Genomic DNA, 27,403 nt, shown 5'->3' with positions numbered 1-27,403 from the left:
GATATTTAGCATTTGATACTTAAATGTCTTTTATCATCTGCGATGTGCGGGGCAAAGCACAAATGTGTAGCGGGTGGACTACGTGAGGAACCTGTAAGCGCTGGATCAGCCGAGCGGTCTTAGGCGCTGCAGTCATGGACCGTGCGGCTGGTCCCGGTGGAGGTTCGAGTCCTCCCTCGGGCATGGGTGTGTGTGTTTGTCCTTAGGGTAATCTAGGTTAAGTAGTGTGTAAGCTTAGGGACTGATGACCTTAGCAGTTAAGTCCCATAAGATTTCACACATATTTGAACATTTTGAACCTGTAACTTCCGCTGCATTAACATTACTAATTGAAAAAAAGTAAATGTTTATAACTTATATAACCAGTATCAGTGGCTTAGAAAATAGTGATGATGTTTTAAAAATAATTTAGTTTCGTGGCTGAAATAGAATCGAATCATTTAGTTTTCACACCTCAGAAAATTTCATTTTATCTCCATGGCTGGGAACCGCTGAGATAGTGGCACTGCTTGTCAGAAGCAAGCGGAGGTAGCTTTAGAGGAAACAGAGAGGGAAGGAAAGTAATGAGGTGGTTGGTGGATACAAAAACGTGAGAGCAATAGCACAAGCTGTCATTGTGAGGAGGAATTACGACTGAAAAGTGTTCGTCTGAGACCAGGTGTCAGGAATCGAAGGTTGAAAGTCCAAGCAAAATTTGCTTGATACGAACAGTACTGACATTGTGGAAGTAATAGAGAGGAGTGTATAAGTGTCAGCTCAAATATCTTGTGGAAATGCGAAGTCTGAAGTGCCAAACGAAGTAAGTGTATGTTGTACGGAAGTAAATGGAGGTAAATAATGGAAATGAGCGTTTGGCGTCATTGGCCTTACGGGACAAGTCCGGCCGCCTTCGTGCGGGTCTTACTACATTCAACGCCACATTGGGCGACCTGCGCGCCGGATGGGGTTGAAATGATGACGAAGACAACACCTAGTAACTGAGCGGAGAAAATCCCCGACCCAGCCGGGAATCGAACCCTGGCCCCTTAGGGCGGCAGTCCGTCACGCTGACCATTCAGCTATACGGGCGGACAGTAAGTGGAGGTGATGAGTGATATTGATTTAGGTGCAGTATTATCTACGCCATTGAGTGTTGATAGTTGTTGTTTTCAGGCGTTAGACCCTGAACCCGAGATACAGGGAAGTACATGTGCTATTGATTTTTGCGTCGTGCAGAGTGGAACTGCAGACGATAATCTTAAGGTAGATACTACGGAGAATGTAGAGGAATCAGGGAGCTATCGGTGATGCTAGCTGTGTAGCGAATGGTGAGGATGACGGCTCGTCGCCACTTGTGGTGGAACCATCTTGTCCCAAGGGGGAGAAAGAAAGGGCAGAAGCAGGAAATATGTTTGTGAGTTTAAAGATCAATTTAACAAGACTGAATCGTGTCAGGACTCTGTGCCTGAGGATCAGATTTGAGATACTTGCAATGTTAGGTGCTGTTACCACTGAGGCAATACAATACGCGATACGATACGCAATGTCTTACGATAACTACACAGAAGAAATCCCTACTGATGGAAGCAGGTGAAACGATTTACTGGTACACAGTGGGATAACAGTGATACAACTTCGACACTTATCTCTAACGTATCACCCGATGCAACAGGAAGTGCTGGTTGCTCCAAGCAACTGTATTGTACGATATAAATTTCTAGTCATCATAAGTGCCTTCAAAAAAATTGTTTTATGTACATGAAGCAACGCTGCATCAGTCTGTGTACCTAGTTTCTCAGTAAAGGTTTTACCTTTTGCGTAAATAATTATAATCCACAGTTTTTAGATTCGTCTGTGTTCTTCGCTATGCAGGCTTTCTCATTCGATTGTAAGGAAACTATTCGGCAAAAAAAGTTTTGTCACATCTTATACTCCCATAATACAGCTTGACATGAACTTGTTTTCTTTTAGCAGTTGTCCATAGTTATTCCGATACTTCACAATTCAGTATACTACGAGGCATATTTTGAAAAGTTTCCAGTGGATGATGTAGTGTATAAAATGCATGTTTGACTATCAGCTGCTTTTTTACTCAAAACCCAAATATCGACTGGTTTCAGTCACAGACCATATTCTATCCAAACATTAAAAATTAAACCTGTAGTATACAGGAAATGTACAAATTCTTTTCCAAGGAAGTACAAGATATACATGAATATTTACAAGGTTAAAACAGTTAAAACCACAACCTCACATCTCTCATTACTTTAATAATGACCACGTCTCATATGTAGAGCATGCCACGAATTCCAGTACAACACACAGAAATTTTAAAGGCAAAAGTAATAATAACATGCGTAAACAGGCCAGTACTGAAGAGGAGATCAGAGGTATAAGTGTTACAATTGTACAAAATATTGAGGAGTAGGTCAAAGATCTTTACAAAGTGTTTTCGTCATGTTGTTGTGGTCGTCAGTGCAAAGACTGGTCTGATGCAGCCCTCCATGCTACTCTATCCTTTGCAATCCTCTTCATCTCCGAGTAACTACTGCAACCTACAACCTTCTGAATCTGCTCACTGTATTCATCTCTTGGTCTCCCTCTACGATTTTTACCCCCCCCCCCCCCCCCACTCACACACTTCCCTCCAGTACGAAGTTGGTGATCCCTTGATGCCTCAGGTCGTGTCCTACCAACATATCCGTTCTTTTAGTCAGGTTGTACCACAAATTTCTCTTCTCCTCAGTTCTATTCAGTACCTCTTCATTAGTTACGTGATCTACCCATGTAATCTCCAGCATTTTTCTGTAGCACTACGTTTCAAAAGCTTCTATTCTCTTCTTGTGTAAACTGTTTATTGTCCATGTTTCACTACCATACACGGCTACACTCCATACAAATATTTTCAGAAAGGACTTCCTGACACTTGCATCTGTATTCATGTTAACAAATTTCTCTTCTTCAGAAACGCGTTTCTTGCCATTGGCAGTCTACATTTGATATCCTCCCTACTTCCAGCATCATCAGTTATTTTGCTTCCCAAATAGAAAAACTCATTTACTACTTTAAGTATCTCTTTTCCTAATCTAATTCCCTCAGCGTCACCTGATTTAAACAACTACATTTCATTATCCTCGTTTTGCTTTTGTTGATATTCATCTTGTATCCTTCTTTCCAGATACTGTCAATTCCCTTCAATTCCTCTTCCAAGTTCTTTGCCGTCTCTGACAGATGTCACTGCCAAACCTCAAAGTTTTTATTTCTTCTCCCTGGACTTTAATTCCTACATCAAATTTTTCTTTTGTTACCTTTACTGCTTGCTCAATATACAGACTGAATAACATCGGGGACAGGTTAAAACCCTGTTTCACTCCCTCTCAACCACTACTTCCATTTCTTGTCCCTCGACTCCTATAAGTGCCATCTGTTTTCTGTACAAATTGTAAATAGCCTTTCGCTCCCTGTATTTTACCCCAGCCACCTTTAGAATTTGAAACAGAGTATTGCAGTCAACAGTGTCAAAAGCTTTCTCTAAGTCTACAGTTGCTATAAACGGAGGTTTGCCTTTCCTTAACCTATCTTCTGTGGGTTCGGTGTGGGGCGGCCGTGGGGTGAGTGGACTGCTGTAGCCTGTTGTGGCTACGGCGGGGACGAAGCCTCTCCATCGTTTCTAGGTCCCCAGTTCGATGATAAAAAAAATTACAGAAATGAACCATTACTGTAAAATATCGATGCATTTAGAGGAAAACGCCATATGTAAATAAAGTCAGTAAAAAGTGCTTAATTAGGAGCCTAGTATATCAATAATACTGATACAATAACGAAGTGGAGGGGTGTAAATAACCACAGCATAACCAGCCATGTACCCAAATTTGGCTTTAAGGAATGTTGGTAACAAATCTATGTAATAGTGATGAAGAACTTTCTTTATCAATGTAACTCCTTAGCTAAAAGGCAGTAGAGGCTCAGCAACTAAGGATATATTTTGAGAGGTAAATAGAAAAGAAGAAACTTCACCTAATCCAGGCATGTGATTGTTAAACAAAATATGTAGTTGCGTGTGTAAAGACTTAAAAACGTTAAACAGAATGTAGGGCTCGAGCTACAGATGACCTATATAAGATATCAATACATGAAGATTATGCATATAACAGCATTTGACGAAAACAGTTGTAATTAAAAAAACGAAACATATGACCCATTGCTTATTGACCAGACGTGCACGTCAAATATAATAAAAGTTAAAAATGGAATTGTTGAGTGTTTAACTTACTATATGTAAAATAACAGGAGAGACGCTACGTGCATTTTATAGAACATGAGCTAATCAAATAGAAACTACTGTAGATCTGTACCGTTCATGAAACATTAGTTCACAGGGCCAAGAGTTATAACATAACACTTGAAATCGCTGAATGCTATACAACAGATTCACAATGAAATCTAACTTCTTCTGAAATACAGTGAAAGCAAGAAATTAATAGTATACTGCTGTTTAACACCAGAAACATAGAAGAATGTAGTCACTGGCCAGTTCTTTTGGTCGGTTTTAGGTCATACATTGCTAAGTGCGAAATTTAGCTAACATCTCGAAATTGTTTTTAACGTTGGAAGTAGAGCGATACCTCTTTCCGTTCTCAAGAAAATACACGAGATGTATTGGAGGTTGGCCGTGACTACTGTGTGAGCGTCGTGCCACACGCGAGGCTATGGCCTGCTACGCGTAGTGCAGAGCTGCTTCGTGTTTCTCTTTTTCATCTGCTGCCGATACAAGCCAAAACTGGAAATGAAAAACTTACCGGAACAAAAAGACGCTTGGTGTCACCAGCTGATGACGCTGACTAGATGTTTTTCAGTGTATGCCCCCCTGATTTCAGAAACATTTGTGACTGATGTAGAAGAGATCACAGACCTAAAATCTTGCTACTCCTGGGCGAGCAACTGGACGAAGCCGAGAAGGACCGGATTTTCCTTAACGTCATGAGCTTCTTCCGCTTCTTCGAACACATTGTCTACCCTTACGCAGAGTTCACCACTCACAGTTAGACCATCGATGGTGACTGATCTCACTTACGATCCAGTATTTTCCCTGAGTACTCCTCAAGCTGAATCATATATTACTTTGCGAAATCGAACAGTTGTAGAAACACTATCCTAACTTTATTAATTTGTAGCCATTATTTATATATGTACCACACCGAATACAGTATCATAGAAGGGGGTCTTACTGTAAACTTTTCTTGGTGACATTCTTAATGTCATTCAGATACTTTCACCAACTTATGTTACTGTAAAGAAAAGCAGCAAGTCGAAAATTTGTGTCCTCATTTGTCAGAGTAATTGACACTAGTTGCTCTGAAAAGTGGAAACTACCTGGACTTATTCTGTGGAAATCGTGGAATCTGCGTTACTTGAAGAAAGGAGGATAGTACACAGCAGATCCAACTCCTGGGTGCGCACATGAATTGTTGTAGTTATTACTTGGCGCAGGCAGCAGAGAATCAGACTCGGCTCATGCCGCATGTCACAATCGGTATCTGGGCACGCAGAGAATGCCAATGATGCGGAAGGCAGGGCGCCGCTCGTAAGTTGAGCCGTAATCAAGGACTGCAAACGGTGTCGTATGACAACATCCAGTGTGTCATTCTGCGAGCCTTGCAGCATGACATGTAATCTCCGAGCTCAGCCGCTTCACTGCATTCTAGCACTGGCGTAAAGCGCGAAGACAAGGGGAACTGACAATAATTGAGGCACCACGATGGGAATAAGTCCGCAGACACGTCTGAGGGCAAATGACCGCATTGTCAGCCAAGATTATGTTACGCCCAGCTTAAATACGATCATTTCAGAAGCCTCAGTGTCTGGTCACCTCATTTGCATCACTGGTTCCGGTGGAGTGAGAGTTTCGCTAGTTACTGTATAACTTGGTTGGCGAATCGTGAGGTGCTGCCTGCTGCCAACAGAGGACTTCGCCTCCGAGACCGCAGTCAGCCGGCTGTGCTGGACGTTAGCCATTACAAGTTGCCACTGTCGTTGGGTTACCCCCGTGACTGCTGAAGATGTAGACGGGCTAGGGCCTTCCCCTGCCTGCGACACACCCGAGTACCGCCTCCTTGGCTGTACACTGAGTCGCTGATTAGGGTCCTGGGCTTCCGAATTCACGACACCCGCCGTCCGTCATACGCTGTTAGCACCTGCTGAAGGGCGTCTTCTGGTATAGAGGTGAAATCAAAATATATGTCAAACAACGCTTATATCCTTTTCTTCATCTGTCCTTTACCTCGATTAAATTTTTTTCTCAAAAAATATTAAGGGGTTATTAAACAAAACAGCGCCGAAGATCTTTCGTAATCCACGCCGTGCATCAGCATGGGAGGGGGGGAACTGGTTCAGGTAATTGGGTGGTCTGCGCGACAGACCGCCCAAAAATGTCATTTTTTCACAATAGGCGACTATTTGAAAAGAAAGTAAGAAAAATCGATTTTGTTTGCACATTCAAACTAACATCAAAATCGATATTTTGAAAATTATTTAACTTTTGGAGATTCCGACCATAGCCAGTTCAGTTCTCTGCAAAAATAGCTCCACAGCGCCAAAATCCGGAGGGGGGGGGGGGGGAGGTGGAACTGGTTCACGTAATTTGGTGGTCTGCGACAGACCACCCAAAAATGTCATTTTTTCACAATAGTCGACCATTTGAAAAGAAAGTAAGAAAAATCGACTTTTTTGGGCATTCAAACGTACATCAAAATCGATATTTTGAAAATTATTTAACTTTTAGAGAGCTCTACAGCGCCAAGATCGGCAGAGTAGTCTTACGGCAATCCAAACACCCATCAAAAAGAAGTGACTTTTAGGAAATCGCGTTTAAAGTTTTGGGAAGGGTTTTCCTCGGTTTTTTGGGACTTACCATCAGTCTGTGATGCCTGGAGCATCTCGCAAATCTCGTTCGCGTGCACCGATTCGTACCGGGCCGCATATCCGGCTTCTTTACTGGCTGTAGACGCACGGAACTCTGAGCGTACAAGGCGGTCCACGTTGCGCCTTCTGTAAAATTTGAACGCTGTGTTGCCAAGTTGAATGCTCATGGCATTCATTGTCTGTGCATGACCCATGAAGCCGTCTTGACGACAAGTGTAGCCCAATTGTTTGCAATTTCGACTACTTCTTTACCGGAATATATGTGTTTCGGCGAAAGCGCCCAAATCAGCGAATTTAGCGAGTCGTTAGTTTTGAGTCTTCGCGCCAACACATCTTTCCAGAAAAGTGTCGCTCGATAGGTCTTCGTATACAGGTCTGACTGTCTCCGACCGACGACGCGGAAAATTTGGAAATTAGTGGTAAGTTCCTATGGGACCAAATTGCTGAGGTAATCGGTCCCTAGGCGTACACACTACTTAATCTAACTTAAAGTAACTTACGTTAAGGACAACACACATGCCCATGCCCAAGGGACGACTCGAACCTCCGAAGGGGGGAGCCGCGCGAACCGTGGCAAGGCATCCAAGACCGCATGGTAACGTGGGCCGCATTGTACGCTCAGAGCACCGCGCGTCTACTGACAGTAAAGAAGCCAGCTACGTGGCCCAGTAGGAGTCGGTGCACTCGAACGAGATTTACGAAGTGCTCCAGGCACCCAACAACAAGGGATGCAAGCCCCCTTCATGAAAAACACGACCACATCGTAACCCCACCGCCTCCGAATTTTACTGTTGGCACTACACACGCTGGCAGAGGATTTTTACCGGGAATTTGCCATACCCGCACCGTACCATCGGATCGTCACATTGTGTACTGTGATTCGTCACTCCACACAATGTTTTTCCACTGTTCAATCGTCCAATGTTTTCTCTCCTTATACCAAGTGGGGCATCGTTAGGGATTTACGGTATGATGTGTTGCTTATGAAGAGCCATTTGACCATGAAGTCCAAGTTTTCTCATCTCTCACCTAACTGTCATACTACACTACTGGCCATTAAAATTGCTACACCAAGAAGAAATGCAGATGATAAACGGGTATTCATTGGACAAATGTGTTATACTAGTACTGACATGTGATTACATTTTCAAGCAATTTGAGTACATAGATCCTGAGAAATCAGTTCCAGAACACCCCCCTCTGGTCGTAATAATGGCCTTGATGTCCCTGGGCATTGAGTCAAAGAGCTTGGATGGCGTGTACAGGTAGAGCTGCCCATGCAGCTTCAACGCGATACAACAGTTCCAGTTGCTCGGCCACCATTGACCAGACGTTTTCAATTTGTGAGAGATCTGGAGAATGTGCTGGCCAGGGCAGCAGTCGAACATTTTCTGTATCCAGAAAGGCCCGTACAGGACTTCCAACATGCGGTCGTGCATTATCCTGCTGAAGTGTAGGGTTTCGCAGGAATCGATGAAGGGTAGAGCCACGGGTCGTAACACATCTGAAATGTAACGTCCACTGTTCAAAGTGCCGTCAATGCGAACAAGAGGTGACCGAGACGTGTAACAATGGCACCCCATACCATCAAGCCGGGTGATACGCCAGTATGGCGATGACGAATACACGCTTTTAATGTGCGTTCACCGCGATGTCACCAAACACGGATGCGACCTGTAAACAGAACCTGTATTCACCCGAAAAAATGACGTTTTGCCATTCGTGCACCCAGGTTCGTCGTCGAGTACACCATCGCAGGCACTCATGTCTGTGATGCAGCATCAAGGGTAACCGCAGCCATGGTCTCCGAGCTGATAGTCCATGCTGCTGCAAACGTCGTCGAACTGTTCGTGCAGATGGTTATTGTCTTGCAAACGTCGCCGTCTGTTGACTCGGAGATCGAGACGTGGCTGCAAGATCCGTTACAGTCACGCGGATAAGATGCCTCTCTCGACTGCTAGTGATACGAGGCCTTTGGGAACCAGCACGACGTTTCGTATTACCCTACTGAACCCACCGATTCCATATTCTGCTAACAGTCATTGGATCTCGATCAACGCGAGCAGCAATGTCGCGATACGATAAACCACAATCGCAATAGGCTACAATCCGATCTTTATCGAAGTCGGAAACGTGATGGTACGCATTTCTCCTCCTTACACGAGGCATTACAACAACGTTTCACCAGGCAACGCCGGTCAACTGCTGTTTGTGTGTGAGAAATCGGTTGGAAACTTTCGTCATGTCAGCACGTTGTAGGTGTCGCCACCGGCGCCAACCTTGTGTGAATGCTCTGAAAAGCTAATTATTTGCAATCACAGCTTCTTCTTCTTGTCGGTTTCGCGTCTGTAGCACATCTTCGTGGTGTAGCTATTTTAATGGCCAGTAGCGTATATGCAATAGTTTGCTGGCAAAACGGTTTCGAATGCGTGTTCTCCACAGTATAAGGTATCAAAATATGCAACAAAAATCGATTTTTTTTAAACTTCTAGTCCAGAAAACCCCGTTAAGTGCAAGTCAGTCTCTGAGAGCGCTGGGGCAGGCCACGCGAGGTACTGGAGAGCTATGCTTGCGCCTACAGGCTCCCGTTCCGGCTACCTGCACGACATACATACGCTGTTCAAAGATGGCGCTTTCTACGCGCTCTTGTTACACTACAAACATCTAGGCTTAAGTAGTTTCATAGAAAACCATATGTGTCCATCATGTCGTCTATGGCGGAATAACTTATATCCTGACGGAAAAAAACGCGGCACCAAAAAATAATTACAGTAGAGTGATGACATTTTGGGAATACATTTGTTTAAGTAAAATATTTACGTGATTAACATTGCAAGATCTACAGCTACATCTACATCTACATTTATACTCCGCAAGCCACCCAACGGTGTGTGGCGGAGGGCACTTTACGTGCCACTGTCATTACCTCCATTTCCTGTTTGAGTCGCGTCTGGTTCGCGGGAAGAACGACTGCCGGAAAGCCTCCGTGCGCGCTCGAATCTCTATAATTTTACATTCGTGATCTCCTTGGGAGGTATAAGAAGGGGGAAGCAATATATTCGATACCTCATCCAGAAACGCATCCTCTCGAAACCTGGACAGCAAGCTACACCGCGATGCAGAGCGCCTCTCTTGCAGAGTCTGCCACTTGAGTTTGCTATACATCTCCGTATCGCTATCACGCTTACCAAATAACCCTGTGACGAAACGCGCCGCTCTTCTTTGGATCTTCTCTATCTCCTCCGTCAACCCGACCTGGTACGGATCCCACACTGATGAGCAATACTCAAGTATGGGTCGAACGAGTGTTTTGTAAGCCACCTCCTTTGTTGATGGACTACATTTTCTAAGGACTCTCCCAATGAATCTCAACCTGGCACCCGCCTTACCAACAATTAATTTTATATGATCATTCCACTTCAAATCGTTCCGTACGCATACTCCCAGGTATTTTACAGAAGTAAGTGTTACCAGTGTTTGTTCCGCTATCATTTAATCATAAAATAAAGGATCCATCTTTCTATGTATTCGCAGTACATTACATTTGTCTATGTTAAGGGTCAGCTGCCACTCTCTGCACCGAGTGCCTATTCGCTGCAAATCTTCCTGCATTTCGCTGCAATTTTCTAATGCTGTAACTTGTCTGTATACTACAGCATCATCCGCGAAAAGCCACATGGAACTTCCGACACTATCTACTAGGTCATTTATATATATTGTGAAAAGCAATGGTCGCATAACACTCCCCTGTGGCACGCCAGAGGTTACTTTAACGTCTGTAGACGTTTCTCCAATGAGAAGAACATGCTGTGTTCTGTTGACGGGTTACTGTAAGCGCCAGATAAACCATTGTAAACGTGAAATGCTCGTACATTAACAAACGGTGTAACTGCCAGAATGTTGAATGCAAGAATGTAAATATGCTTGCGTTGTGTTATACAGGTGCCGGATGTCAGTTTGTGTGATGGAGTTCAAGCCGGTCGGATGGGTCGAAACGAGGGGATTCTGTTAGTTGCTCAGTTGTTTTTCCATATCGTGTCCTCAAGGTCCGACTGCCTCAGACTTTTACTGTCTTTAATGCAGAATTGTTTCCGATCTTGCGGGCACTGGAGCACATGAGACATTCTTCCTCTCCTAAATTTCTTGTCTGTTCCGATTCACTCAGTGCCCTTCACTCATTGCAACGTTTGTACCCGGCAGACAAAATTGTCCAGACCATCCAGGATGCCCTCCTCCGACTACAGCGACTGGGGAAGGTTGTAGCTTTCCGCTGGGTTCCGGGGCATGTCGGCATTGCTGGGAATGAAAGGGCAGATCTCGCAGCCAAGGAGGCGTGTCTCGCCCCACAAGTATCTCAGTGTGCTATCCCCTTGCACGCACTCACCTCGCTGTTGAGCTCACGGGTCATGCGTCGGTGGGAGGATGTGTGGCTGGAAGTGGCTGACAATAAGCTCCGTATAGTCAGGCCCACAACGCGTGTGTGGTGTACTTCCTTTCAGCCCCATCGACGGGACGAGGTTCTCCTCACTCGGCTTCGAATAGGCCACAGCCCTATGACGCGTGGCTTCCTGCTCCGGCGAGAGGACCCTCCAATGTGTGGTGCTTGCGGCGTCCAGGTCACTGTGCGCCACGTTTTATTGGCTTGCGTTTTATTTTTTGACCAGGGGGTCGCGGCTGACTTGCCAGCGGACCTGCCATCTCTTTTAGGCAACACTCGGACGAATGTGGTTAAAGTTTTAAAGTTCTGAGCCCTGTCAAATGTTTTTACAAAGATTTTAGGGAGAGGATTTTAATTTGCTCACTGTGTGACAAGCTCGCCCATATTTTATGTAAGTGGCCAGCCAATAACAATTTCCTGTGAAATTCTTGTTGCTATGTTTCTCCTTTCCTTAGGTTTTACGTTCTTATGTAGCATTTTCCTTCTTTTCCTGCTTCTTTGAGTGCGTGCTTTAGTTTTCTTAGGTCTGTCCACATTCGTTCCTTTTAATGTGTGTCAGGGCGCTGATGACCTGGATGTTGAGCGCCCATAAGCCCCAACACACCACCACCACCACCAATAATGGGACGGTTAATGCTGTTTGTGGATGATGCTGGATTTGTCGTCCGATGATGTCCCACAATTATGTGCTCGACTGGAGCAGTTCTGATGGCCGAGGAGGCCCAGGCAACACGTCGACACTCTGCAGACCAACTTCGGTTACAACAGCGGTATGTGGGCGAGCGGTTATCCTCTTGTAAAATCCTGGAATGCTGTTCATGAATGGCAGCGCAACAGGTTTCATCAGCAGACTGACGTATACAAATTTGCAGTCAGGGTTCGTGAGATAACCAAGAGAGTGCTTCTGCTGTCGTACGAAATAGCACCCTAGCACCCCAGACCAAAACTCCAGGTGTAGATCCATTGTGTCTAGCACGCAGATAGTGTGGTTGCAGGCTCTCAACTAGCCTCCTTCTAACCATCACACGGCCATCACTGGCACCGAGGCGAACCAGCCTTCATCAGAAAACACAACACACCTCCACCCTAACCTCCAGTGAACTCTCGCCTGACGCCGCTGAAGCCACAAATAGCCGTTGTTTTGGATCAGTGGAACGCACGCTACAGGACGCCTGGCTCGGAGGTGTCGTTGAAGTAAACAATTTGTAACAGGTTTGTTTATAAATAAATAAATCTTCTGCTACCAGTCACGATTTTTCTTTATTTTACTATTCGCACGACGCGTTTCGAGAAATAATTCCCATTTTCAAGTGCGTTTTTTATGTGTGTTAAGCCATTTCTTTTGATGTTGTCAGTGTGTGTGAGTCTGCTTCATTTTGTTGACTTTTACTGTAATACATAAGAAACGCGATTTTTAGTTGGGTATCAATTCTTTCTGTGAGGTTAGTGGCTAAAGTTTGAGAACAATTTGTACTTACAGTTTTCTAATGGTCCATTTGTGTAGAGTCTCACACACACTTAACATCATACACAACTTGTACACTTTACACATCGAAAATATCTTATATAAACAAACAGGTAAACACCAGGTACACAGAGCACATTAGAGCATACACACACAACAAACACACTACATCAGCAATAGCAACACAAATACATAATACAGGGCACCCAATTGGAAAAATAGAGCAAAATGTCAAAGTACTCCACCGACTAAATAAAGGACATAAAATGGATTTGCTTGAAGAACTGGAGATATATTCACATCACAGAAAATATGAAGATAAAATATTAAATGAAAAACTTGAAAGTGAATCAGTGAATTTCTTCAGATGTTTCGATAATATACTTAAATAAAAATAGTAAAACATAGAAATAAGCACAACTGTAAAATCAATATAAGTAATTCATAAGCCAAATTGTTAAGATAAATAACCTCTGTACAAAAGCATATCATAATCTGTGGAAGACCTATAATGTTATCTCTGTGAACTACCTGTAAGAAGATCTTTGTAACTGTTTTGTTTATATAAGATATTTTCGATGTGTAAAGTGTACAAGTTGTGTATGATGTTAAGTGTGTGTGAGACTCTACACAAATGGACCATTAGAAAACTGTAAGTACAAATTGTTCTCAAACTTTAGCCACTAACCTCACAGAAAGAATTGATACCCAACTAAAAATCGCGTTTCTTATGTATTACAGTAAAAGTCAACAAAATGAAGCAGACTCACACACACTGACAACATCAAAAGAAATGGCTTAACACACATAAAAAACGCACTTGAAAATGGGAATTATTTCTCGAAACGCGTCGTGCGAATAGTAAAATAAAGAAAAATCGTGACTGGTAGCAGAAGATTTATTTATTTATAAACAAACCTATTATATCTACAGTCGCAGGCTTTCAAAAACCATTTATAATGGATCAAATCAGAATTTGTAACAGTTTTTTGTGATACTGTGGTGCCATCTCCTGCTCAAATTGCTCCTGCGGGTGCAGTACGACGCACCGCAGCCATACGCTGAACAGATGGCCTTTCTTCTGACTAGTGCCACTCGACCATCCGGAGCCCAGTCCTCTTGACAGCGTACGTTCTCGTTACCACCGCTGCCAGCAATCACGTTCAGTGGCGACATTCCCGCCAAGTCTTTCTGCAGTATCGCAGAAGGAACATCCAGCTTTTCGTAACCCTGTTCACAACCTCGTTCAAACTCAGTGAGGCGTTCATAATGGCATCCTTCTCACCTTAAAGCCATTCTTGACTAACATCAACTCACCACGTACGATCTCACAAGACGCTAACGCTCACAACCATTACAGCGTGTATTTAAAGCAAACCTGATTTTCATCCTCATAGTGGCGCTGCTAGCACCACTCTTATGCGACTGACTTGAAATTTGAATATACGTCATCTTTCACGTGTAGAAACACGCCTACCAACTTTCATTTACGGCGCGCAACTCCTTCTTGGTGTTTCGATTTTTTCGGTCACTGTGGTTAAGTCACCTAGAACTGCATCTAGAATAACTTTAAAAAATTTTGTTTAAAACTGTTCTCTGGGCTCAGTTTAAATCTTCTTCTGATGTTTAGTCTACAACACCTTTTCTTTCGCCCTTCCGTTCCTGATTGCGACGATTCGTTCAAGTCATGTGGTATTCCAAAATTTCTGCTACCTTGCGACTTTCCGCGTAAATAGTAATTCCAACTATTTCTCAGTTTATGAAATTATTCCTCTAGACCTTTGATATTGCTACTTTCTACGTCTATTGTGGCTTCCCTTGCTTGAAGCAGATCGTTAAGTATATTTATTGCAGCTAATACCTTGTGTTACAATGAACACATCAAGACTCTTTGAAATGACTTCAGATACTTCTAAATGCGCCTTAGTTCATTACTTGCCTTGGAGTAAAACGAAGTTATAAGCAATTTCAACCATCATTGTAATACAGACATATTCTTAGCATTTGTACGGACGGCATTTGTGCGTGCAGACCATCTCGTTACCGACAACTCGTAAACGGACGATCCAGTATTTTATTTTAAAACTTTTCATCTTTGCGAACAAGAACGAAAAAAATATCTATTTTCGAAGAAATTAAAAAAAAAATTCACTAAATCCGCGCAACTCTCCGCAGTGTGGGTGTCACAAAGATCGAATGATAGAGCACCGCTTAATACAGGGTGGTCCATTGATCGTGACCGGGCCAAATATCTCACGAAATAAGCGTCAAACGAAAAAACTACAAAGAACGAAACTTGTCTAGCTTGAAGGGGGAAACCAAATGGCGCTGTGGTTGGCCCGCTAGATGGCGCTGCCATAGGTCAAACGGATATCAACGGCGTTTTTTTAAACGGGGACCCCCATTTTTTATTACATATTCGTGTAGTACGTAGTTGGACCGCTTTTTTCGCTTTGTGATAGATGGCACTGTAATAGTCACAAAGATATGGCTCACTATTTTAGACGAACAGTTGGGAACAGGTAGGTTTTTAAATTAAAATACAGAACGTAGGTAGATTTGAACATTTTATTTCGGTTGTTCCAATGTGATACATGTACCTTTGTGAACTTATCATATCTGAGAACGCATGCTGTTACAGCGTGATTACCTGTAAATAACACATTAATCCAATAAATGCTCAAAATGATGTCCGTCAACCTCAATGCATTTGGCAATACGTGTAACGACATTCCTCTCAACAGAGAGTAGTTCGCCTTCGGTAATGTTGGCACATGCATCGACAATGCGCTGACGCATGTTGTCAGGCGTTGTCGGTGGATCACGATAGCAAATATTCTTCAACTTACCCCACAGAAAGAAATTCGGGGACGTCAGATGCGGTGAAAGTGCGGGCCATGGTATGGTGCCTCGACGACCAATCCACCGGTCATGAAATATGCTATTCAATACCGCTTCAACCGCACGCGAGTTATGTGCCGGACATCCATCATGTTGGAAGTACGTCGCCATTCCGTCATGCAGTGAAACATCTTGTAGTAACATCGGTAGAACATTACGTAGGAAATCAGCATACATTGCACCATTTAGATTGCCATCGATAAAATGGGGTCCAATTGTCCTTCCTCCCATAATGCCGCAGCGTATATTAACCCGCCAAGGTCGCTGATGTTCCACTTGTCGCAGCCATCGTAGATTTTTCGTTGCCCAACAGTGCATATTATGCCGGTTTACGTTACCGCTGTTGGTGAATGACGCTTCGTAGCTAAACAGAACGCGTGCAAAAAATCTGTCATCGTCCCATAATTTGTCTTGTGCCCAGTGGCAGAACTGTACACGACGTTCAAAGTCGTCGCCATGCAATTCCTGGAGCATAGAAATATGGTACGGGTGCAATCGATGTTGATGTAGCATTCTCAACACCGACGTTTCTGAGATTCCAGATTCTCGCGCAATTTGTCTGCTGCTGATGTGCGGATTAGCCGCGACAGCAGCAAAAACACTTACTTGGGCATCATCATTTGTTGCAGGTCGTGGTTGACTTTTCACATGTGGCTGAACACTTCCTGTTTCCTTAAATAACGTAACTACCCTGCGGTCCGCAGCTCGTGGTCGTGCGGTAGCGTTCTCGCTTCCCACGCCCGGGTTCCCGGGTTCGATTCCCGGCGGGGTCAGGGATTTTCCCTGCCTCGTGATGACTGGGTGTTGTGAGATGTCCTTAGGTTAGTTAGGTTTAAGTAGTTCTAAGTTCTAGGGGACTGATGACCATAGATGTTAAGTCCCATAGTGCTCAGAGCCATTTGAACCATTTTTGAACTATCCTGCGAACGGTCCGGACACTTGGATGATGTCGTCCAGGATACCGAGCAGCATACACAGCACACGCCCGTTGGGCATTTTGATCACAATAGCCATACATCAACACGATATCGACCTTTTCCGCAATTGGTAAACTGTCCATTTTAACACGGGTAATGTATCACGAAGCAAATACCGTCCGCACTGGCGGAATGTTACGTGATACCACGTACTAATACGTTTGTGACTATTACAGCGCCATCCATCACAAAGCGAAAAAAGTGGTCCAACTAAAACATTCATATTTCTTTACGTACTACACGAATAAGTAATAAAAATGGGGGTTCCTATTTTTAAAAAACGCAGTTGATATCCGTTTGACTTATGGCAGCGCCATCTAGCGGGCCAACCGTAGCGCCATCTGGTTTCCCCCTTCAAGCTAGACGAGTTTCGTTCTTTGTAGTTTTTTCGTTTGATGCTTATTTCGTGAGATATCTGGCCTGGTCACTATCAATGGACCACCATGTATATGCGCTTGATCTCCATGATAGATGTCACTTACGTAGATACTCTACCACTGTCATAACCCTTCCCACTACAGTCTGGAAGATGCAAGCCACAACGTTTCAGATCATCGCAATTCATTGTAGCAACTGACCGATCAGTCTTCTGCTCACAGTCAACAAAGTCGAGTAACCAGTCTTTAATTCTAAGTTGATTTTCTTCAGCAAGGACTGTATAAAAACATTTTACTCTCTTTGGACTTCATCAAGAGTTGCATCTACCATAACAGAGAAAGTATTTATTATAGTTTACTTACTTTACTTTAAGTGTGGCAAGGATCTTAGCGACCATACGGATGCTCTACGAGCCTCTTCCATTTCTTTCTGCCGAGCGCACTGTTTGTGCATTCTTTGTTGATGTTCGTCCTCGCTGTGCCCTCCCGGATGTTATCTCTCCACCTTCTTCTGGGTCTTCCTCTTCACCTCGCACCGTCTGTTGTCCTACCGAATGTTATTTCAGATAGTCTATTCTCCACCATCCTTGCTCTATGGCAGGCCCAGTTCAAACTTCTCTCCTGTAGCACTTCGACGATGTTACGTGGTTTGTGCAGCTTATTAATTCTTCATTTTTTTCTTATCGTCCAGTCCATGTTGTTTTCGTCACATGTCGGTCCAAATATTTTTCTTGTTATTTTTCTCGTGAATATTAAAAGTTTTTCTTCATCTTTCATTCGAAATGTTAACGCTTCACAACTGTGTAATGTTACCGGTATTTTAGTCGATTGATACAAACGAACTTTGAAGTCAACACTGAGTGCTCTTTTCATTAAGATTTTCATAAAAATAAAAAGTGTTTTATCCACTGTTGCTAGATGAGCATCTATTTCTATATCCGTACTATTCTTCATACTAAAAGACTCCCAAAGTACTTGAAGCGGTCAATAGTCTTGAAAGTGAATCAGTCTGCTACCAAAGGTGCAATACTTCGGATTTTCTTACTTATTCTGCCTTTTATTCATTGACACGTAATCCTGTTTTCTCAGTGGTTGTGAAATAATTTTACATTATCCTGATTAATTCTGTTTTGGAATTGTGTACTAATACTACGTCATCTGCGTAGATCTATGTTCACCTCCTGCACTTAAATCTCTTACAGATTAGTTGTACTAAATTCTCTATCTATCTACTCTGAGGCGATGTTAAATAAAACAGGTGAAACAGCGACCTCTTGTGTCACTACAGTGTACACCATAACTTTCCAGTTTCTCTTACAGGTGCATTTATACGACATAAAGTTTCGTCTATACACATTTTACCTCTGTTAAAATGGTTTGGCGAACAAAGTCTTCAGCTGCGCTGCTTCAATAAATTCGCTCTGAAAATCGCGTGACGGATGATGACCAAGGCGTTTTCTTCCTTGTTGCAACGCTTCAACATTTCTTAAATGTTCTAGCATAATTGGATAAGACTTCTCCAAAAACTCTAAGATGCCCTAAAAACTGCCATTTTGACGATAACCAATTAAATTACTATCTCGTCTCAAAGCTAAACCTTTCTGCGGGAAAAAGATTCGCTTTCGTTAACGCAATGCAATACTTCGACCCAAGAATGCCCTTCTCTTATAGCGTTTCGATCGAGATGATTTTCTGTGGCTCAACTAGTACTTAAAGCACTTTCTAATGTACGCTATTCTAAGTAAGACGTTTTGTGGTCAGCGCTGTTTTATGTTCACTCCCTTTTTGTTTTGCCTTTTTCTAGCGTCTTGATAACCCCCGGCCGTAACCTTGCGCCATACACACTTAGAGACATCTATGTGTCGCGAAAACAATGGGCAAGCAAACCAGTACAATGCTTCAATAAAGCCAGTCCATTTTTGAAATTTCCCCGTTTTTTAAGATGAGCTCAAACACATTTTAAGAGAAAGGTTCATTACATTTTAGTTCCCGCGGAATTGTTTCCGGCGTTTCCTCAGGACCTTGCCTAACAGTTTCTTCTACCTCCAAACTGCTGAAGCACTTTGTTTTAGTCCACAGACCTATATCGAAATCAAAAAGCTTCTCATTCCACCTCAATCTAGCCATGAAAAATCTTCAGTTTATGGAACGACTTCGTTACTATCACTTTCACTATCTTGTGTGCATTCCTCCTCCACGCAGATTCCACTCATATTGCATTCTGAACTGGGACGCCCACTTCGATGAAAATCTCGCGTCTCTAAGAAGACTAATAACGGTGTCTTGGTAGGCCTGATGCGTGGGTTCTAGGCCATGAGAATAACACAGAATAGTGAATGGTAAATGTATCACTCAACGCTGGTTACAACAATTGTAGAACGCAGGTTTAGCCTATCTGCCCTGCTTCGACAGCAGTCCCATGAACACGAGCTAAAGTCGGAAGCTAACTATCACCTTCAAGACAAGAGGAAAATCACTGTCTTCATAAGATATCGTAATCTGACTTGAAACACACACACACACACACACACACACACACACACACACACATATATATATATATATATATATATATATATATATATATATATATATACAAGGAGAAACATTTCTCCATTCAGATGAAACAATGAAGAAAATAAATGAAAAATTAAGTGCCTAATAAATGAAACACGTCGTGGTAAACTGACTGCAATTTCTTTTCTTTTGTTATTTTCCCCCCTCCTCACCTCCCCCCCCCCTTTCCCTGCCCCATATGGGCAGAGGGTTGGCTGTCAGCGGATACAGTTGCCGCTCTTCAGCCATGAGAGAGTACAATTGTAGAAAACATGCTATAAAAGCTGGAAATGGCGGTTGACAAAAATAAACATTTTGTTCAATAAAAAAATCGTCAATTGCATAAATTAAAATATAAAAGGCTGATTTGGTGAGTAATTAAAATATAGGCGCAGATGAATGTAAAATGAGTGTCACAAAATGGTTCAAATGGCTCTGAGCACCATGGGACTTAACATCTGAGGTCATCAGTCCCCTAGAACTTAGAACTACTTAAACCTAACTAACCTAAGGACAGCACACACATCCATGCCCGAGGCAGGATTCGAACCTGCGACCGTAGCGGTCGCGCGGTTCCAGACTGAAGCGCCTAGAACCGCTCGGCAACTCCGGCCGGCATGAGTGTCACACACGAATGTACAAAAACAGATAGACAGTTGCATAAAGTAAAATGGAAAGGCCCATGTGGTGACTGATTAAATACGCAGATGAGAGAAGAGATTGGTGGTTGTAGAATGTCAGGGATAAGAGTCTCAAGGGAACATACTATTTGAAGTTAGTGTGTTGCAGGATACGAGTGTGGCTGGATGTTTGGAGGATTGATGGAAGAAGAGTGCAGAGGGATGTGGTTTCGAACTAAGACTTAAGAAGTGAGTGGAGAGGATTGGATGACGATGATGATGTTTGGTTTGTGGGGCGCTCAACTGCGCGGTTATTTCCAACCTTTGCTCAGTCCAATCTCGCCACTTTCATTAATGATGATAAATTGATGAGGACAACACAAACACCAAGTCATCTCGAGGCAGGTGAAAATTCCTGATACCACCGGGAATCGAACCTGGAACCCCGTGCTCGGGAAGTGAGAACTCGACCGCAAGACGACGAGCTGCGGACGAGAGGATTGGAGGGGAAGGGAGGTCTGACAGGGGGTGGGTGGTAGGGATCTCCTAGATCTGGTAGGACAGGTATATATCAGGACAGATTTCATCGCCAGGTAAGAGAAGGCGATAATAGTTTTGTTGGGAAAATATGTGGAAGGTGTGGTAGTAGAGGCATGGTACAGTTCCAACGTCACTGAGCAGCAGGGAAACTAGGGAGTGGGTAGTGTCGAGTTTACGGGTAACATAGGGTATTCGGAGGTGTTCAAGCAGGACGAATAGGCTGGTGAATTTTGTAAGCTGGTTAACGACGCAGATGGGAGAAGGGCAAGCGGATTGTAAAGTCTATGCGGATTGCATGACGTTCAAGGATCTGTAAGGCGTGATACAAGTTGGGAGGAGCCGAAGACCATGCCACATTGTTCTAGCAGAAGATGGGTGGGATGAGGGCGTTATACATGTGGAGGGTTGTGGAAGGGTGAAATCCCCATGATCCCCATGTTAGGCCAGTTAGTAGTTTTAGTAATTTTTGGCTATTGTGGGCTTTCTGTTGAATGGTTAATAGATGAGGCTCCCATGTTAGTCGCGGATCGAGTGTTGGTCCGAGATATTTTACAGTGTTAGTTAACAGGGTAGGACGGTTTATAAATGGTAAGTTACGACATGGGGTAGAAACTGCAGGTGGTTCGGCCTATAGCTATTATCCGGGTTTTGATGGGGTTGATTTTGAGGAGCTTTTGGTTGCACCAGCAAGTGAATTGATTGAGGTGGAGCTGGAGGGATCATTCGGATTTTCGGAGGCTAGGGTAGAGGGAGGTCAGAGCCTTGGAGGTAATAGCAATGGGACGGAAGATGCAGGAATTAGTGTTGTTCATGGTGACGTAAGACGGACAGTTAGAGGGAAAGGAGGCGATGAGGCGGACATAGTTTATGGGAAGTGCGTAGATCTCGAGCTTAAAGAGAAGCCTGGAATGTCATACATTGTCATAAGCTTTCTCTAGATTTAGGGAGACAAAAATGACGGATTTGCGGTTGTTGGTATGATGGGAGAGGAGGTGAGTAAGGTATAGGATTTGGCCATCGGAGAAATTGAGACGGAAGCCACTCTGCTGGACAAGAATGGATAGGTATTGGTTCAAATGGCTCTGAGCACTATGGGACTTAACATCTGAGGTCCTCAGTCCCCTAGAACTTAGAACTACTTAAACCTAACTAACCTAAGGACATCACACACATCCATGCCCGAGGCAGGATTCGAACCTGCGATCGTAGCGGTCGCGTGGTTCCAGACTGAAGCGCCTAAAACCTCTCGGCCGGATAGGTATTGTTGTAGTGTGGATACATCGGCATAGGATGGACTCAGAAACCTTGCTAAACAGAGAGGTGAGGCTAATGTGATGGTAGGCGGAATGTCAGTGGCCGGTTTACTCGGCTTGAGGAAGAGGGGGGGTGGGGTTCGGAAGGTTTTCTACGGCTCAGGATAGAAACCTTTGTGCAGGATTACATTGTAAAGGGTGGCTAGGATTTCCAGGAAGCAGAGAGGGCATTATTTCAGGTGTCCGTAGGTGATGCAGTCATTAACAGGGAGCTATGTCGCTTTGTGATGGAGTGTCTGTTGAATGTCTTACACAGTTGTTGTAGTATTGAGTTCTGTCTGTGGAATGTTGTCAAGGTGCTGGAAACTAGTAGCGAGGGTTGGGAGGGAAGTATTGATACTCTCATTGACTGTCGGAAACAATGAGTAATCGAAGTGGGGGTCGTCTGGAACGGTGAAGGTGTCAGTGAGGTAGGACGCGATGTAGTTGGCTGACGGTAATTCCTATACTCTTATTCATTGATTGGTTTATGTTGTTAGAAAATATTTTAATCGGTGTTTCAGTTATTTTTGTTATTATATTCCGCAGTGCCTTATAAACACTAAGGCAGGTCGTGGATATAGTACCAACAAAAGTCACTAGATCGCGGTCCGATCAAAAGCTTTTAACAGAATCCGCGATTGCCCTAACTGTGACGTAAACTGTTTCAACAGTTCGAGTCGTGCTCCAACACAGCCGTACATGAACAGTGAAAACTGAACTGAAACAATAGAAGACGAATTTTCCAAAAACATAATGAGACACTTATTGCAAAATGTAACAACAGATAGCGCAACTAATCTTCTTTTCATACAGGGAAAATACAAAGTTTGCGAAAATATGCTTGAAGAAATGAATTAAAAATGCTAATATAAAATCATTTAGTTCCTACCGAATTTTAACGGAAATGTCGAAGTCCTATTTATCTAATACTGATAACAAAGCACAACTCAACTTTCTCCGGAAGCGAAAGTTTTGAACTCATTTACGGCCGCATATCTTATTTGACTGTTGCGAAAGTCAGAACCGGAAGTCTAGAACCTGATTTTTATGAACGCCGCAGGTAGAGACGTACTCATTCGTGGCATTCCGTTGATACACAATGATTCCAATATAGACTTTGATTTAAAACGACAGCAGTTTCCCAGGCAGCTTGCATTCACTGTGAATATCAACAACGCAGAGGGTCAATCAGTTTGTATGGCCCGCATCTCGTGGTCGTGCGGTAGCGTTCTCGCTTCCCACGCCCGGGTTCCCGGGTTCGATTCCCGGCGGGGTCAGGGATTTTCTCTGCCTCGTGACGGCTGGGTGTTGTGTGCTGTCCTTAGGTTAGTTAGGTTTAAGTAGTTCTAAGTTCTAGGGGACTGATGACCATAGATGTTAAGTCCCATAGTGCTCAGAGCCATTTGAACCAGTTTGTATGGAAAATATTAAACATCCGGGCAAAGCCAGGCACTGCATCTAGTCAGTTATAAGAGGAACTGTCTAACTAAAGATATATCTTGTTTCTGAGAATCCTGATCTTGCTCAGTATCAGTTATTGAAGCCTCAACGTCATCTCCACGTTCATCTGACTCCCCCGACACCGCTGGTTAGCGAATGGCACAAAGGGTAACAAAGTCTGTCCCTTATTAGCAGTATTGTCTTTTTCAGCCTTACGCTTTCGTTTTTGATAACCGGATGAAGCACTGTGACTCCTTTTTCCATACGGATCATTTGTTTTTACTATAAACAAACTCTTAAAACTGTGTGATGCAACAATAAGAAAAACGTAACTTCCTACACTACTCCGAAGCAAAGGAGAGCGTGCCGGCCGAGGTGGCCAAGCGGTTTTAGGCGCTTCAGTCCGCAACCGCGCAACTGCTACGGTCGCAGGTTCGAATCCTGCCTCGAGCATGGATGTGTGTGATGTCCTTAGGTTAGTTAGGTTTAAGTAGTGCTAAGTTCTAGGGGACTAATGACCTCAGATGTTAAGTCCCATAGTGCTCAGAGCCATTTGAACCAAAGGAGAGCGTGCAGCAGATATTCAACTCGACTGATTCTGACTACTTCTGACTTATGAGTAACGACAATACAAATAACGCTGTACAAACAAAGCAAACTTTTGCATGTCCACACTTGCACGGATTCGGCGTATTCGGTGCTGTAATATCGGTTTGTCAAAAGTTTCTCTCAACCTGTGGGGCTCTACTGTAGTTCATAGTACAGGCTGACCGACAGTAGCTCAGCCGGCTGGCCGCCATCTCAAGTAAACGAAAGTGTAAACGTAAACCATTTTAAAATGTCTGAAATGTAAACTTTTTTGTCTGCAGTGTCGCCCACATGTTCTACAAACCGAAAATCGTTTTGAAACGACGAAATGAAGAAGTTGTAGATGTCAATTAGTTAAACTTTTCGCGTAAGCAACACTTTTATCTAGAGGGTAACTTAAAAGGTACTCAACACACAAAAAGTTAGTTTTGAGGCAATTCGTTTGCTAATGAACATGCTTTAAATACTTGTATCATCATCATATGAATCCAGAAAACGTTTTGAACTTGTCAAAACGTGCGCTGCAGTTCAGTTAGTATGCGAAAACAAAACCTGACAAGGGCGTGATGTTTAAAATTCCTACAAGCGTATTGGTACATACTATGTACGCTAACTTACACGTTCCATATGACTAAAAATTAACCTACTTGATAATTAAAATACTCTCCTCACTTTTATTAATTTTTTCTGATGCTTTCATTAAAGTGTAATATAAGTTGATGGAATTTAAATCTGTTCGTAAATATGAAAACATTTGCACGTACATAATACAATACGTTTTGCTCTGCAGTGTCTGATGTATTGGTCGTGCTTTCCATGCAAAACCGTAGTATTTTGTATTAATTTAACCACTAGTTATATGTACGTATGTGTTCTTAAAACAGTCCCACAGGTTCAGTGAGGGCCTCCAGGGCCCAGGCTTTTTATTGAAGATTGATTTCTATTTAGTTAGGCACCGGATTATTTTTCTGCTCTTACACATTCTAACGCCAGCCCTGGATCATTCCTAGGAAAGTTATCCGGTGTTAAAACTAAATTTCAGATTTAGGACAGCTGTGTTTTCTCTGCAATGGATATAGACATTAACAGGTGGTACTAAAAGGACAGAAAACTAACGTTTGTATAGAAAATAACTGTGAAAGAACCGAGTTCATCTCGCATTAAACTGGAAGAATAAGGCTGGAAGAATAAGGCTGGAAGAATAGTCATCGCAAGCACTGTAACTGTAAACAAAAAGACAGTCAGCCAACATGTAGGGTAAACTAAAATCGAAGAACGATGAAAAAAACCGTAACGAGATCTGGCAGTCTAAGAAATCTGTTTCCTTACCTCTTTGTTGCTCTTGGTAACATAGCCTGGATATTCCGTGCGTACGGGTTAGTCGCTCGTTTGCCATCACTGTTAATTCACACTCGGTGGAAGAGTTGAAGATGTTAAGTCCAGAACTTTGCGTCACTCGCAAGATTTAAAGAGTCTCAAAATAAAATTATTTACGTTTGTGGTGCGGTAATTCATTTGTCGCGCAATTCAAATCCTGGCATGATTGCAGATGCGAAGAGACGCCACTGCAACTGTAGAGCCACATTCGCCAAGACGCCGGTAGGCACGCTCGTTTATCTGAAGCCGAATCGGCATGTGTCGCTGGGCTTCCACAAAGATCGGCCATTGACGTTGCACTGCCTTATCTAACACAAACATTTGCTTAATACCAGGTGCGTCTCCATCTCTAGAAGCGAACACGAGATTTTCCCAGCCGTAGGTCTTTGCCTGCAAGAAGACAGGCAACTGAGGAGGGATGCTCTGAAAGAAAAGAAAGGGATACAAAATGTGCCTTAGGGCCATTTCGCACTTGCCAGTCAACTGACCTCCGAGCATGCTGCTCTGGGTATTTCACATTTACGATGGGTAGTAATAAAGTTTCAGCTATCACCTCGAGAAGCCGGCCGAAGTGGCCGAGCGGTTCTAGGCGCTACAGTCTGGAACCGCGCGACCGCTACGGTCGCAGGTTCGAATCCTGCCTCGGGCATGGATGTGTGTGATGTCCTTAGGTTAGGTTTAAGTAGTTCTAAGTTCTAGGGGACTGATGACCTCAGAAGCTAAGTCCCATAGTGCTCAGAGCCATTTGAGCCATTTGAACCTCGAGAAATTAAGTTGCGAGTATAAATCTTGGAGATGACGTCTCGAAAAATACACATAAAAAAGTTTCGCAGCACACCTTTATTTCGAAATACAGAAAACAAAAATTGTTTCTGAGCTGCGCGTATTTTAATGTGTTCAGATCAACAAATCAGAAAATCAAACATTTGTGTAGTGACAGAATCGTCTGTTTCCCATGGTGGTTTCTTCACAGCACTACTGAGCAATGTCAGTACATGGCGGAACGTCACCTTGTTCGGATGTAGGCTTGAATTCATTGTGGCATACCATCGATGAGACCATCAAGCCAGCCCGAGTCCAAATTGTCCCACTCTTCAGTGGCTATTCTGCGCAAGTTGTACAGAATATGTGGTCTTTGTCTACGTCCAAAAACACTTCGTTTCAGTCGATCCCACACATTCTAGATAGGATTCTTGTCCGGGGAACAGGTAGGCTGTTCCATTCTGGTGATCATAGAATGCTGAAGAAACGGGTTCACTAGAACAGCACGATAAATACACGAGTTATCACCCATCAAGAAGAAACTGTCACCAAAACGTTGGCGATACGATTCCACTACTGGTCGCAGAATCTCGTCCCTGCACCACAAGAGCACTGAGACTGCTTTCAATAACCACGAGAAGATACCTTCCACCCATGTTATCTCACCACAGAACCTCACTTCACCACCACCTTGTTGCATATGTAGGTCACAGTGTTGGAGGCGTTAGATATTACCGGATTCCCTCTAAAAACTTTATCTGCGATTGTCAGGGTACAAATAGATCCGAGTTTCATCCGTAAATAACATCCGATGCCAGTCCTGGAGTGTCCATTCTGAATGATTTCTTGCCATTTGGAACGGAGTCCATGGTGTGGTGTAAGACGTGGTACTCGCTGAGATCGTCGGGAATGGAGATTCGTATCATGCAATCGACTCCTAACAACTGATGCGATACAAGGCATTCTGCAGCTTCTCGGAATACCGAATTCGGCTCTGGACCACTCAGTCCACAGTTCCTTTGACTTAAAAGTCGTAGATATCGATCTTCCCGTGTACCTGTCGAACGTGGACGGCCTATGCGGTGTAAGTCTACAGCACCACCTATCAATTGGAACCAATTCCGTGTCCTTCGCACCACATAACTTTGACTCTGGTGTACACGTCTT

General features: G+C 43.5%; 1 protein-coding gene across 1 annotated transcript in view; it reads right to left on the bottom strand.

Moving 5' to 3' along the window:
* Positions 1–25,530, bottom strand: part of LOC126175744 (integrin beta-PS-like) — a 188,814-nt gene extending 163,284 nt beyond the window's left edge. The window contains exon 1 of the mRNA XM_049922699.1: positions 25,427–25,530. Coding sequence (XP_049778656.1) covers positions 25,427–25,493 — 67 coding nt within the window. The 5' untranslated portion in view covers positions 25,494–25,530. The remainder of the gene's footprint in view (positions 1–25,426) is intronic.
* Between the last annotated feature and the right edge of the window lie 1,873 nt (positions 25,531–27,403).

The sequence above is a fragment of the Schistocerca cancellata genome, chromosome 3, assembly GCF_023864275.1.
Source record: "Schistocerca cancellata isolate TAMUIC-IGC-003103 chromosome 3, iqSchCanc2.1, whole genome shotgun sequence".
Classification (NCBI taxonomy): domain Eukaryota; kingdom Metazoa; phylum Arthropoda; class Insecta; order Orthoptera; family Acrididae; genus Schistocerca; species Schistocerca cancellata.
The sequence above is the reverse complement of the archived record's forward strand: the minus strand, read 5'-3'. Positions and strand labels throughout refer to the sequence as shown.